At 56.3% G+C, this 14,983-nt stretch overlaps 2 protein-coding genes across 2 annotated transcripts in view; one reads left to right on the top strand and one right to left on the bottom strand.

The window, feature by feature from the left end:
* The window catches only part of GABPB2 (GA binding protein transcription factor subunit beta 2), a 21,727-nt gene extending 13,101 nt beyond the window's left edge, over positions 1-8,626 (top strand). The window contains exons 8-9 of the mRNA XM_077319791.1: positions 143-273; positions 1,047-8,626. Of these exons, the coding sequence (XP_077175906.1) occupies positions 143-273; positions 1,047-1,310 (395 nt within the window). The 3' untranslated portion in view covers positions 1,311-8,626. The remainder of the gene's footprint in view (positions 1-142; positions 274-1,046) is intronic.
* Positions 8,616-14,983, bottom strand: LOC143829258 (cortexin-3-like). Its single transcript, XM_077319804.1, has 2 exons — positions 14,828-14,983; positions 8,616-12,486 (listed from the first exon to the last, which is right to left on the bottom strand). The coding sequence occupies exon 2, from the start codon at positions 12,442-12,444 to the stop codon at positions 12,211-12,213; it is 234 nt and encodes a 77-aa protein (XP_077175919.1). The 5' UTR covers positions 12,445-12,486; positions 14,828-14,983; the 3' UTR covers positions 8,616-12,210.

Genomic DNA, 14,983 nt, shown 5'->3' with positions numbered 1-14,983 from the left:
CCCCTCCCTCACAGGGTGTCTGTGGTGGGGAGAGGAAGGGAAGGCCATTGGAAGCCGTGTTGAAACACCTCCAGGCAGTGAAAAGTGGGATATAAAACCGAACTCTTCTTCTACTTAATGCCCCCTTTTCCTTCCCTGACAGTTCTTACTGTACCTGCTGGCCAGGTGGCAGAGGAGATGGTTGTCGAGGAGCAAAGCGAAGAGAATCACATAGCAGCGGAAGAAGAGCCCCCGGCCAAGAGAATAAAAATGGAAGACTCTGAGGAAAGCCAGGTAAAAAACAGGAGGGCAGATCTGCCTGGCTCAGCAGGGTCTCCAGCAGAGATGAGGCTCTGCCAACATGGGAGGTGAAGGATCCGTGGCCTTTCTGTGCACAAAACCCCTGACTCAGGCATGGCTCCTCCCACAGAGCAGCTCCACGAGGCTAATCTTGCATTCGTCTGTCTGTCTGTCTGTCTGTCTCTCTCTGTCTCTCTCTCTGTGTCTCTCTGTCTCTCTCTTTGTCTCCATCTCCGTCTCTCTCTCTCTCTCTCTCTCTGTCTCTCTCTCTCTCTGTCTCTCTCTCTCTGTCTCTCTCTCTGTCTCTGTCTCTCTCTCTCTCTTTGTCCATCCATCCATCCATCCATCCATCCATCCATCCATCCATCCTTCTGTCCATTTTATTTATATATCACCAACCTTACCAGGCGTCTGTTGGGGGGAGAGGAAAGGAAGGCGATTGGAAGCCCCTTTGGGCGTTGAGTGTCAACCCCCCCCCCTCTCCTTCAGAATCTCACCTGTGAACGACTCTTTGGCTGTAGGAAGGATTTCCTTGGATCTGCTCTCAGCCTCCTGCTCATTCGTATCATGGAGTGCCCACGAGGATTGTGGGAAAGGGAGAGAAGCCCTCACGTCCCTGCCTTCTCTCTCCCAGGCCCAGTTGTGTAAGCCTCTGTTGTGTCACTCCTCAGTCGTCACTTCCAGCTGGCTGCAGGGCACAAGAAAGGTACTCCCTTCTCTCCCCCCCCCGGCTGCCCCCAGTGACAGAGGCGTCTTTATCTCCGCAGGACGACAGCGCCCGAGAGTTCTTGCAGCTGCAGCTCCAGGAGGCCAACCGCAAAGCCCAGGAGTACCGCAGGCGGCTCCTGACGAAGGAGCGGGAGGCCGAGGCGTGCCGGCAGAAGCTGGAAGCGATGGCCGGGCAGCAGGCCAGCGGTTCGGAGGCCGAGGAGGGAGCAGAGGCAGGTCCGGCCGAGGCGTCTTCGGGAGAAGCATCCCCGGCGGAAGCAGCACCGTCGGCCGGCCTCGTAGCAGAGACGGTGACGTTGTGACCTCCGAGTGGGGGGAAGAAACGAGAGAAACCGAATGACGCTCGTGGGCTCGAGCGACACCCAGGGGCCAGCAGAGCTCTCACGTGGGCCAGCGCCGGTGGAACCCCAGGTCCTGTTTGCGCACCGTTCGTGGCCCACCACTTCACTTCGCCTTTCCGAACGTGGCTCTGAAGCAGGACAGGCCCCGATTGTTATAACCGTGCCCCATTCAGAGAGATATTTTTGTAAACGGAGATGCCAGGTGCCTTCAGGAGAGCCAGCAGGGAACGTGGAAGCCCTTCTTCGTAAGACGAGGAGCCTCTGTCGGCCTTCTCTGGAGACGGGTGGCTCTCTGCTCATAGGCGCTGAACCGGATCTCTGCGGAGGATACCAGCAGTGCCTTGCCGATGCACCAAAAGTGTTATGCCAGCAGAAATGGGTGCAGGGGGAGGCGGTCCGGACAATTTAGTTAGCTGTGCCTTAAAAACGGGCCGTCGAGGGCCGGGGGGTCCTCTCCCTCAGTGCCGCCGTGGATACCGATCGTCCTGGAGATCTTCGAGCAGAGCTCAGAGGAGAGTCCAGGTCTGATTCTTAAAAAGTTCCTTTGACTGAACGCCTTCTGGTTTGTCGGTGCAGGAAGGGAGGCGGATTTGAGGTTTGCATTCCGCTCTTTGTTTTTGCAGATCTGCTTTTTAGGGGCTGAGCGGAACGCGGATTCTTTTCTAGTATAGGAGAAAAGAGCCAGAATTCAGGAAAGCCTTCTGTGACACGGGGTGTGCTTTTGTGCGTTGCAGCTCACTTCTTCAGATACTGCCAGGGTGTGCGTCTGTCCTCATTCCGGGGCTGGAGTCCTGGTCGGGGGTCATTGGTGGTTGCGGCCCTCACAAGGGGCTAAGGGGTGGAAGGGATGTTTGCAGGCCACCCTCTAGTTGGCCACCAAAAAGAAGCACCTTATGCCCATCAATTAATTCCGACTCACGGTCATTCCTGGAGCCCTTCAGGGCGGGAGGAAGCCTTTCGCCGGCACCTCGTCGCTAGGCAACCATCTCGAGAAGTTTCCGGGGCTCCTGGAATGTGTCTTTGCATTTATTTATGTATATGGCTCTAGGATACTGTTCACCCCTCTGTTTTCACTACACCACCCTGCGGGGTAGGGCCAGGTTGGGAATTTGCAAGGGGCCCAAGATCACGCAGGGAGAGGCAGAAGTGGGGATTTGATCCGATGTCTCCCAGAGTCCTAGTTCAAAACTCTGCCCACTTCACCACAGGGCACTTCCTCTGGCTGGCTGTTTGCGGCTGCTCCAAAAGCTTGGAACCCTTAAAAGCCAGAAAACCTCTTTTGCAACCCAGATTCTTATCAGCTCCTCAGCCAAGGGACGTGGGAGTTGTCAGAGGCCTGCAAGGTTTCACTTTCCCCTGCTTGCCCTCATTGCGAGCGGCAGGCCAGTGGCCCCTCCAGTCCCACATTCTGGGTCACATAGTAGCCCAAACCCAGGGCCCCCCAGGAGGTCCACCTGGAGGGCCAGGACTCCAGTAGCCTTCCCACAGTTGCCCCCTACGTACCAAGGAGACAGCACATCCCTGCCCCAGGCATAAGAACATAAGAGAAGCCACGTTGGGTCAGGCCAGTGGCCCCTCCAGTCCAATACTCTGGGTCACACAGTGGCCCAAACCGAGGGACCCCCAGGGGGCCCACCAGGAGGGCCAGGACTCCAGAAGTCCTCCCACTCTTGGCCCCCAAGCACCCAGAAGACAGGCTGTCACCACTCCAGAACACAAGAGAAGCCATGTGGGATGAGGCCAACGGCCAATCCTGTCTCAATTCTGTGCCACAAAGCAGCCAAAGCCTAGGGGCCATCAGGAGGTCCACCAGCAGGGCCACAATTCCAGAATGCCCCCCTTGCCTCCCCTGGCACCAAGAAGACAGAGCATCCATGCCGTAGAGGAGCTGGATTCCACAGGCACGGCGAGGACGTCATCCGTAGCCAGGGGGGACAAGACGCCCTGGGGTGAAGTTGAAAGCTGGCAAAACATGACAGATCTCTCTGGCGGCCTTTCTCCGCCAAGCCGAAAAGCGTTCAAGGTGAACAGTGGCCGTCAGCTGCCGGGCGCGCTCAGTGCCAGCGGAACTAAGCTGAGGAGAGGCTGTTAATTTGACACCTGTTGGGAGCGAGAAAAGCTCATTTCGGATATTGAGCGATACAGTCAGGCGCCCTTTTATTCGCCGGGGCCTGAATCCAGGGGAGAATCTCCTCCATCCCTTCCTGCTGTTAAATTACCCTCTCTGCGAGTCACGGAGGCTGCTGTGAGACAGTCACAGTACTTAATCTGGTCTGCGTTGGGGTTTTTGGCATTCTGGGTCATCCCCGTTCTGCACGTGGCATCCTCGAGATCCCCGTTCTTTAAGTTGTCCATCGTCCCCCCTCGGATCTGGCTCATGTCCTTCCTCTAAGTAGGGGTGGCTCTCCAGGCAGCTCTGCGCGATTGGGACTGGTGGAATGGGAAATGAGGCACTGTTAGGGGGTTATTAGCCGGTGTGCAGAAGCCAATTTCTTTCACGCCTCTTTCTGGGGAGGGATCCGGGTCAGAAGTCATAGGAATACCAGAAGAGCCCTTGCTGGATCAGGCCACTGGTCCCTCCAGTCCAGCCTCCTGTCTCACCCAGGGGCCAGCCAGTTCCTCTGCAGGGCCAGCCACAGGGCAGAGAGGCCGAGGCCTTCCCCTGAGAAGACCCTCAGAAGAGCCCTGCTGGGTCAGGCCAGGGAGGGTCCCTCCAGTCCAGCCTCCCGTCTCACCCAGGGGCCAGCCAGTTCCTCTGCAGGGCCAGCCACAGGGCAGAGAGGCCGAGGCCTTCCCCTGAGAAGACCCTCAGAAGAGCCCTGCTGGGTCAGGCCAGGGAGGGACCCTCCAGTCCAGCCTCCCGTCTCCCCCAGGGGCCAGCCAGTTCCTCTGCAGGGCCAGCCACAGGGCAGAGAGGCCGAGGCTTTCCCCTGAGAAGACCCTCAGAAGAGCCCTGCTGGGTCAGGCCAGGGAGGGTCCCTCCAGTCCAGCCTCCCGTCTCCCCCAGGGGCCAGCCAGTTCCTCTGCAGGGCCAGCCACAGGGCAGGGAGGCCGAGGCCTTCCCCTGAGAAGATCCTCAAAAGAGCCCTGCTGGGTCAGGCCAGGGAGGGTCCCTCCAGTCCAGCCTCCCAGTCCAGTCTCACACAGGGGCCAGCCAATTCCTTTGAGGACCAATAAGACTGCACAGAGGCCAAGGTGTTTATGATATGAGCCCTGCTGGGTCAGACTAGGGAGGGCCCATCTGAGGCTTTCCCCTAATGTGGGTTCCTAGGCTCTGGGATTGAGAGATCTAGTGCCTCTGAACGCGGAGGTTCCCCTCAATCACCTTGGCCAGTAGCCATTGCGTATCCTCCGTGGATCTGTCTGTAAGAACAGAAAAAACAAGCCCAATATAAAATAAAAGATGGTGCAAGATAAGATAAAAATATTTCACTACTTGCTTAAGTCTCCAAAAATTCCTTACGTATTTTGCCAAGAAGCTTCATTGGAGAATTCTGTTCATGTTTCAGTAGTTCTTCAAAGAAGAGTAAAGAGTAAAATATTTTAATCTGGTTTAGTCCCACCAACCCTGGCCTTGTCTTCTGCATTTTGTGACATGTCTGTGAGGGGTTTGGAGACCACGTCATACGAGGAAAGGTTGAGGAAGTTTGGTCTGTTTAGCCTGGAGAGAAGCCGACTAAGAAGTGATAGGATAACCAAATACTTGAAGGGCTGTCAGAGAGAAGATTGAGCTGAGTTGTTTTCTGTTGCCCCCGAGGGTCGGACCAGAACCAGTGGGTTGAAATTAATGCAAAGGGAATTCCGTCTCAACCTCCGGAAGAAGTTCCTGACGGTTAGAGTGGTTCCTCAGTGGAACAGGCTTCCTCGGGAGATGCTGGGTTCTCCTTCTTTGGAAGTTTTTAAGCAGAGGATAGATAGTCATCTGACAGAAATGCTGATTTTATGAGCTTAGGCAGATAGGGAGGGGATGGGCAGGAAGGGATGTGCCAGGGTTTGTCTCTTGTGGCCGTTTCTTGCAGACCCAGGGAATTGCTGAACACCACTGTGGGATGGGAGGTGAATTTCCTGCAGGCCGGGCTGCATTCTGGAGATTTTCGGTGGAGGGATCACTTGGGCATGAAATTGGGATCACTGTGGGTGGACAGGTAGTTGTAAGTTCCTGCATTGTGTGGGGCGTTGTTCTAGATCAGTGGTCCACAACCCCTGGTCCGGGGACCGGTGCCGATCCGTGGATCAGTCGGTACCGGGCCGCGGCTCCTCCCCGGCTGCTGCCTCGGGGGCTGCCCTGCCACTCTGCCGCCAGCTCATCTTTGGTGCTCTCCACCGGCCACCATGGCTGGGGCTCCGCCTCGGCGTGGCACTGCACAGCTGCTACTGGCAGCACCCCCCAGCCGGCGGTGGGAAGTCAGGGGCACCGGCGGGAAAGCAAGCAGAGCAGGGGCTCAGGCAGCAGCAGTGACGTCCCTTAGCAAAAGACTACCCCCCCCCCGGGCCTCAGTAAAATTGTCAAGCGTTGACTGGTCCCCAGTGATAAAAAGGTTGGAGACCACTGTTCTAGATGACCCTGGAGGTCCCTCCCAACTCTATGATTCAAAATTCCGTCTAAACCTCCGGAAGAAGTTCCTGACAGTCAGAGTGGTTCCTCAGTGGAACGGGCTTCCTCGGGAGGTGGTGGGTTCTCCATTTTTGGAGATTTCTAAACAGAGGCTGGAGAGCCAGAGACTAGATGACCCAGGAGGTCCCTTCCAACTGATTCTATGGGGATGAAAGTCGTCATAGAGAGGATGGAGCATAGTTCTCTTCTGTTGCCCCAGAAGGTCGGACCAGACCAGCAGGGTTGAAGTGCTAAATCCAAACAGTTCTTGGCTAAGCAGTAAGAGCAGATGCCCAGAGGGCTAAGCTTCCTTGAGAAGTGACCAGCTGTCCTCTGGTTTTCTGAATTTTCAGGGAAGGAGCATTCTGGAGCCCAAGCTCTATATGTTGGGTACCTTTTTCTCAAAAGCACCCTGAAAATTTCATCAGTCGGAAGAAGTGAGCCATGACCCCTGCCACAAACGTCAGTCTTGCCAGGTGCTCCTGGACTCTGAACACGTGAGCAGAGGCTCCCAAAAGCTCCTGCCCTGCCATAAACCCAGTTAGAACAGAGTTTGAAGCCAGTGACACCTTGAAGACCAGCAAGAGTTTGACCTCGAATGAAACTTGCTTGGTCTTAAACTTTGATCTGCTGTTCCAAACCAGCACAGCTGCACACCCGAACAATTTTTTTGTAGTCTTTTAAGGTGCTACTGAACTCTCTGCTACATACTAACATAGCTACCCATCTTCACCTGAACATCTTGTTGGTTTTGGAAGGTGCTGATGAAGCCAACACTTTGTTGATAAGAAATTTAATGTTTGCAGAACTCCTGTTTTATCTACTCCAAGGAATATCACAGCCCTAAAATAAAACAGCGGGGAGGGGTGTGGCTCCCTGGAAGAGCATCTGCTTTGTATGCAAAAGATCCCTGGTTCAATCCCAGGCAGCATCTCCAGCTGAAAGGACCAGGCAGGAGGGGATGGGGAAGACCTTTCTCTGCCTGAGACCCTGGAGAGCCCTGGGGAGGGGCCAGAGCTCAGGGGCAGAGCCTCTGCTTGGCAGGCAGGAGGTCCCCGGTTCAATCCCAGGCAGCATCTCCAGCTGAAGGGACCAGGCAGGAGGGGATGGGGAAGACCTTTCTCTGCCTGAGACCCCGGAGAGCCCTGGGGAGGGGCCAGAGCTCAGGGGCAGAGCCTCTGCTGGGCAGGCAGGAGGTCCCCGGTTCAATCCCAGGCAGCTTCTCCAGCTGAAAGGACCAGGCAGGAGGGGATGGGGAAGACCTTTCTCTGCCTGAGACCCTGGAGAGCCCTGGGGAGGGGCCAGAGCTCAGGGGCAGAGCCTCTGCTGGGCAGGCAGGAGGTCCCCGGTTCAATCCCAGGCAGCATCTCCAGCTGAAAGGACCAGGCAGGAGGGGATGGGGAAGACCTTTCTGCCTGAGTCCTTGGAGAGCTGCTGCAGGCAGAGTAGACAGTTCCAATCTCAAGGCCCTGATGTCTTGCTCCAGTGTCCGGCTCCTTCGCGTGGCTTTTGTGGCATTCCAGGCTTAAAGCTCACTTCATTGCATCAGAAGCCTGGGAACAAAAGCCATGTGGATGGCGGCTGTCACAAGGAGGGGAATTGGATGAGATTCAGGTAAATAAATGGGGGGTGTAGATGGGGCTCCATCCACAAAAGCTCCTGCTGCAATAAAACACCGTTCGTCTCTGAAGTTCCCCAAGACCCCTGTTAGCTGTTGCCGCAGCTGCCTCACTCGACTGTCCGCCTGGAATTAACACTATGGAGAGCACTAAAAGGATTGTGCATTTTGTGAAATGTGTCTTGTCACATTACGGACAGGGCCCTCCGCCACGGCTCCAACCGAGAGGTCCGGACGTGCGCCAAAGCTCGGGCATATCTCTCGCACAAGCTACGGGCCTCCGTGTTTGCGGGGGGTGTATGCAGATAGATGCCCATCCGGGGCCAAACAGAGAAGCCCCCACCGGGAATTGATCACGGAGACCGTCATTTTGTTTGTCTTGTTTGTTTAGACCAGAGGTAGTCAAACTGCGGCCCTCCAGATGTCCATGGACTACAATTCCCAGGAGCCCCTGCCAGCATTCGCTGGCAGGGGCTCCTGGGAATTGTAGTCCATGGACTTCTGGAGGGCCACAGTTTTGACTACCCCTGGTTTAGACCTCTTCCACCTGCCAGACAAGAGAAAGTACAAGCCTTTTGAGAAATTATACCTCTGCTTTATTTAATGTGCAATCGCCTTTTTGAAAACTCTCCCTGCATTTTGTAACCAAAATCGTGCCTTCTCCTGTCTCTCGCTCTCGCCTTGGTGCAGGGGCAGCCAGATGTCCATGGACTACAATTACCATAAGCCCCTGCCAGCACCATGGGTTGTCCACCCCCTCCTTAGCTGTTCCTGGAAAGAAAGGGGGACAGCCTTCTCTACTGCCTCCTTTCTCTTTATCCGCAACCTCACAGGTTCGATGCCATGTTTCGGTAACCGAGAAGACGGCACGTGTCAAATCCAGCAAAACGCTCTGGCTTTTCAAGTGTCCTTTAAAAGAAAAGAGCTCTATGTGCAGACAGGCCCGTTACTTTTTTAAAAGTATATTTTATATTTCCAGGCTTCTTGTCCAAAAATGTTCAGTTTACAATGATGTGTGCGGTTTTTCGTCTGTTGTTTGGTTAATAAGATACCAAAGTCAATGGTTGTGATGGTGTTCTTTGTAACTCCCGTGTCTCCCCCCCCCCCCGGCTCAGACAGAAACATGCTGGTAATCATATCTCAACCAGCAAACTACCCCGGAGGGACAGATCAGAACGAATGGGATGAAATTAATTCAAAGGAAATTCCGTCTCAACATCCGGAAGAAGTTCCTGACAATTAGAGCGGTTCCTCAGTGGAACAGGCTTCCACGGGAGGTGGTGGGTTCTCCATCTTTGGAGATTTTTAAACAGAGGCTGAATAGCCATCTGACCTAGAGGCTGATTCTGTGAAGGCTCAAGGGGGTGGTAGGTGACAGTGGATGAGCGAATGGGATGTGAGTGTCCTGCATAGTGCAGGGGGTTGGACTAGATGACCCAGGAGGTCCCTTCCAACTGATTCTATGGGGATGAAAGTCGTCATAGAGAGGATGACCCAGGAGGTCCCTTCCCACTCGGTGATTCTATGATTATCCTCAGGAAGGGCAGGTGAGGGGCAGCTGGGGTTATATCGGGTTTGTCGTCATCCAACAGAACATGGAGGCCAAGGAAGGATCAGTCCAGGAAGGGATCTAGTCCAGCCTCCCGTCTCACCCAGGGGCCAGCCAGTTCCTCTGCAGGGCCAGCCACAGGGCAGAGAGGCCGAGGCCTTCCCCTGAGAAGACCCTCAGAAGAGCCCTGCTGGGTCAGGCCCGGGAGGGTCCCTCCAGTCCAGCCTCCCATCTGGGTCAGGCCAGGGAGGGTCCCTCCAGTCCAGCCTCCTGTCTCACCCAGGGGCCAGCCAGTTCCTCTGCAGGGCCAGCCACAGGGCAGAGAGGCCGAGGCCTTCCCCTGAGAAGACCCTCAGAAGAGCCCTGCTGGGTCAGGCCCGGGAGGGTCCCTCCAGTCCAGCCTCCCATCTGGGTCAGGCCAGGGAGGGTCCCTCCAGTCCAGACTCCCGTCTCACCCAGGGGCCAGCCAGTTCCTCTGCAGGGCCAGCCACAGGGCAGAGAGGCCGAGCCCTTCCCCTGAGAAGACCCTCCGAAGAGCCCTGCTGGGTCAGGCCAGGGAGGGTCCCTCCAGTCCAGCCTCCTGTCTCACCCAGAGGCCAATAACAGGGCAGAGGGGCCAAGGCCTTCTGATGTTGCCTCCTGGCTTGGGTATTAAGTGGTGATCTATCTGCCTCTGAACACGGAGGTTCCCCTCACCCACTGTTGCAGAACATTTCAAAGATCACCTCTTCGGGAAGAAGCACAGTTGGAGAAGTCCTTGGTGGTGACATTTGTCTCCTCTCTAGGACAGGCTGTGTTGTATGGCAGGGGCTGTTTCTTCACTGCCTCAGTTTTTTAAGTTGAAGAACTAACCATCAGGACTTTGCCTGCCTTCTGCCTTGTTCTCTGCCCAGGCACAGAAGCGCTCCACTCTCCGTTCATTCATTGCCCTGGCAGCGCCCTGAAAAAAGAGATCCAGAGGAGGCTTCCTGTTGCAACCCTGCAAGAGTCCCTGAACGGGTTGCCGAGGAGAAGGCAAGACTGGATCTTCTTTCAAGTTCAGGGGCGAACTCGGTCTAAGCAAAAATTACCGCTTGCCTCGGATATCAGTAGATCCCGCGGAGAGAGAAGAAACCCCAGGAGCAGATCAGCTCTGCCGAAAACGGGATTGCTTTCCGGGAGTCGACAGAATGCCCCCCCCCCTGCTCTGCGCTGGTGCAAATAATTATGGTTTTCTCTGCCGATTGGCCCCCCGTGCGTGGAGGCCGGGCTCGGCTGGGCCCTTTTAAGCGGCCTCCTTTAGCATTCCAGGGGTGTCGCGGTCCTCGCCGTCAAACGCTGACTAATAACTAACTTTGTGCCGTTGGTTATGATTTGCCGGGCTGAGCGCGGCTTTGATTTATAACGGCTTAGTGGGCTCCTGACTGCAGAAGTAATTAGTTTTTCCCCAGCAAAAGCTTCAAGGAGCCGGAGAAAACAGCCGGCAGGCGAGGCAGGAGTCTCAGATCCCGTTTCCAAAAGAACAGCCGACAGATGTCAAAAAGGGGGAGGCGGGCGGGGTGGGTGGGTGGGTGGGAGGGGGCTGGCCATGCTTGCTCGCTGCCAATTCCCCCCTCAGCCCCACTCTCCCCCTCTGGACAGGCCCCTGCTCCGGGACAGCTTTTCCGTCTCGGCCACAGGGTTGCCAGTCCCCAGATGGGGCCTGGAGATGGGCTGGGATAACCTGCAGACTAGACCGTTCTGCTTAGAAGAAGAAGAGTTGTGCCTTATCCCCTTCCCTTTCCTCTCCCCACAACAGACACCCTGGGAGGGAGGGGAGGCTGAGAGAGCCCTGAGATTACTGAAGAAGAAGAAGAGTTGGTTCTCATATGCCGCTTTTCTCTACCCGAAGGAGGCTGAAAGCGGCTTACATTCTCCTTCCCTTCCTCTCCCCACAACTGACACCCTGTGAGGGAGGGGAGGCTGAGAGAGCCCTGAGATTACTGAAGAAGAAAGTTGGTTCTTAGATGCCGCTTTTCTCTACCCAAAGGAGTCTCAAAGCGGCTAACAGTCGCCTTCCCTTTCCTCTCTGCACAAGAGACACCCTGTGAGGGAGGGGAGGGGAGGCTGAGAGACTCATGATATTACTGAGGAAGAAGAAGAGTTGGTTCTTATATGCTGTTTTCTCTACCCAAAGGAGTCTCTAAGCGACTTCCAATCACCTTGCCTTTCCTCTCCCCGCAACAGACAGCCTGTGAGGGAGGTGGAGCTGAGAGAGCTCTGAGAAGAACTGCTGTCAGAACAGCTTGATCAGTGCTGTGACTGGCCCAAGGTCACCCAGCTGGCTGCATGTGGAGGAGCACGGCATCAAACCCGGCTCACCAGAAGTGCGCACTCAGAACCACTACACCAGGCTGGCTCTCTTAGAAGGGAGGACGGTACAGTAAGGGAAGCCAGATCAGGCCAGTAGCCCACCCAGTCCAGCCCTTGGTGACATGTAGCAACCCAAACCCAGTTGCCATCAGGAGGTTCCCCAGCAGGGCCAAGACTCCAAGCCCTCCCACTCTTGTCTCCCAAACACCAAGAACGTAAGAGAAGCCATGTTGGATCAGGCCAGTGGCCCCTCCAGTCCGACACTCCGTCTCAAACCCAGGGGCCCCTAAGAGGTCCACCAGCAGGGCCAGAACTGCATAAACACTCCTGCCGCTTGGGGTGGTGTCATGTGGCTTCGTGCTTAGAGTGTCAGACCCAGGTTCGAATCCCCACTCCACCACGGAAAATTGCTGGGCGAGCTTGTGGCCGTCCCGCACTCATCTACCCCCCAGGAGTGCTGTGAGGGGGGAGGACGAGGGCAGTTTGGTTCCCCGCTGAGGAGAAAGGCGGGGCAGAAGGGAAGTCAATCAATAATGGAATATAATATTTAATCGACCCAATTCCGAGACTAACCCTGCACGTTGCAGCTTTGCCGTCCCCCCTGCGGATCGGGCCTTACGGCTCAGTCCCTGAATCCACCTGGGCCCTCTTCCTTGAGGCTGCTCCTCGGTGGTCCCCCCCCCAAAACGTCACTGTTTGCAGCTAGCCCCCCAGGCCCCGGAGCAGCTTTGGCCCGCCGTCCCTCCGCCTGGAGGCCTCTCCCCGCCCGTCAGGCCAGCCGGTACCCGAAGGCGTCTTTCTCCATGTAGTCGGTCCACATGGAGGTCGGGGTGCTCCGGTAGGGGTCCAGCAGGATGCGGAAGCAGCGGACGATCAGCAGGCCCAGGGCGACGAAGAGGAGGAAGACGAAGGCCACGGCAGCCCTCTGCTCCAGGCTCCAGGCCGGGCTGGGCAGCAGGGCAGTGGCCAGCGGGGGCAATGAGCCGATGGGACCTTCTGCCATGGCTGCTGAGGACACGGGGGTCTTCCTACGTGGGAGGGGGGCCTGCAATGAGAGAAGCGGCTGGTTAGAGCAAAGAGCACTCCCACCCCGTGGTCATAGGGATGCCAGACTCCAGGGGAGGCCTGGGGATTCCCTGGAATGACAGCTCACCTCCAGGCTACAGGGGGTCAGTTCCCCTGGAGGAAAGGGCTTCTTTGTGCCCGAGAGCTTTGGGGATATTTGGCTAAGAAAGGAGAGTTTGGCCAGGCCTAGAAGTGTGATCCTGGACGCCGTCAGTAAATCTCCTTATATTGGCCAATAGATCCAGTTCAAACTCAGTCGACAGGAGAGGGAGTCCAGTACTTTTCAGCGGTTTGATCAGTGGCCTGGACGAAGGGGTGGAGGGAGCCTTTCTTTAAAAAGAGAAGTAGGAAACACCCCAGAGGACAGAGGTAGAAGGTTCCACAAGGTCTGAACATGCTGGGAAAGGGGACCAGTGAGAACAAGATGCCATCCCATAAGGAGAAGGGCAGAGTCCTGCATCTGGAACACACAAGTGAGAAGCAGGCATGCTAGGTGGGAGATGCACTTCTAGGTGGCAGGGGGTGTGAAGGAGATCTAGGGGTCCTTGTGGATCGGAAGCTAAATAGGGGCAGAAGAAGAAGAAGAAGAGTTGGTTCTTAGATGCCGCTTTTCTCTACCCGAAGGAGGCTCAAAACGGCTTACAGTCGCCTTCCTATTCCTCTCCCCACAACAGACACCCTGTGAGGGAGGGGAGGCCAAGAGAGCCCTGAGATTACTGAAGAAGAAGAAGAAGAGTTGGTTCTTATATGCCGCTTTTCTCTCCCCAAAGGAGTCTCAAAGCGGCTTCCATTCGCCTTCCCTTTCCTCTCCCCACAACAGACACCCTGTGGGGTGGGTGAGGCTGAGAGAGCACTGATATCACTGCCCGGTCTGAACAGTTTTATCAGTGCCGTGGCGAGCCCAAGGTCACCCAGCTGGTTGCATGTGGGGGAGCGCAGAATCGAACCTGGCATGCCAGATTAGAAGTCCACACTCCTAACCACTACACCAAACTGGCTCTCAGACGGCGGTAAAGAAGGCCAATGCAGTTTTGGGCTGTCTCAGCAGAGGCTGCACATCCAAATCACAAGATGTCACACTCCCTGTGCTGTATACTGCATTGGTCAGGCCCACCTGGAGTCCCAGGTGCAGTTCTGGAGGCCTCCCTTCCAAAAGGACGTGGGCAAAACGGAGAGGGGGCAGAGGAGAGTGATAAGGATGAGCCAGGGCCTGGGGACCAAGCCCTGTGAGGAAGGGCGGAGGGACTGGAAAGGTTCAGCCTGGAGAAGAGGAGGCGGAGAGGGGACAGGGTGGCTCTTTCTAAGTATTTGAAAGTTTGTCACTTGGAGGAAGGCAGGGAAAGGTTCCTGAGGGAGGCCCTTAATACGGTTGCTAGCTTGGCTCTCTCCTGGAACGACAGCTGACTCTAGATCCCTGGCCTGAGGGAGGGTTATCTGGCTGTGACCAGGGCCAGGGCCTTTCCGGTCCTGGTCCCAACCTGGTGGGATGAGCTCCCGGGAGAGCTGCGGGCCCTGATGGAGCTGTCACAGTACCGCAACACGGACTTTTCCACCAGGTCTTTGGGTGAGCCAGCTGGTACATGGGGATGCCCCTCCTAAGCCCCCCATGCAGAATGCGGCCTGTTGAGCAGGGAGGCCGCCATTGGGATGGGTTGCTGTAATGGGGTTATTACTGCTTTCTTGTGGGGTTTGTTCCCATTACCGGCCATGAGCCGTCCTGAACCGGAGTAGCGGGCTATAAATGAAATCATAAATAAAAAGTAACTATACAGAGATCAGGTCCCCGGGATAAAATGGCTGCTTTGGAGGGGGGGGAGGACTGTCTGGCCTTGGGCCCCGCAAAGGTCTGTCCCCTCCCCAGGCTCTGCTCCCAATCTGCAGGAATTTCTGACCCCAGAGTTGGCAGCCCAGGTCAGTGGAATCACTCCCTCTCCATACATTTGCCAACCTCCAGATGGGGCCTGGAGACCTCCCTGAATTACAATTGGCCTCCTGACTGCAGAGCTTGAGTCCCCGGGAGAAGAGGCTGCTCTGGAGGGCGGCCTCTGGGACCCCATAAGCTGCTTGAGGACCCTCCCCTCTGCTCCCCCACCCCTGCCCTCCCCCGGACGCCACCCATAACCCCCAGGGAGTGAGTTGGCAGCTCTCCCCCAGGCATGCCCAAGCACAACGCTCAGAGTCTCAGTACGGAACTTGGGAGCATCCGACTTCTGTGGGAGCCCCTCGCTAATAGGGTTTGCCCCCTTCAGTGCCCACCGCCCACCTTTTCTGCTCCCTCGCCCCTGGCACCACCCTGGGAAGGGGGACGGAGGACGCCTCACCTGCCCTGGAGCCACTGAAGCAGTAGGCAGACGGGTGTCTGGGCAGCAGAAAGCCTCCTGATTTGGTGGAGGGGAGGATCCCCCTACAGCCGCTGCCCCCTTCTTTGGGCTTTGTGGGGCAGAGAAGCGTTTCCAGTCAGGAGAGTCGGGCCTGGA

The sequence above is a fragment of the Paroedura picta genome, chromosome 1 (genome assembly GCF_049243985.1).
Source record: "Paroedura picta isolate Pp20150507F chromosome 1, Ppicta_v3.0, whole genome shotgun sequence".
NCBI lineage: Eukaryota > Metazoa > Chordata > Lepidosauria > Squamata > Gekkonidae > Paroedura > Paroedura picta.
Note: the sequence above shows the minus strand (reverse complement) of the source record. Positions and strands in the feature narration are given on the sequence as shown.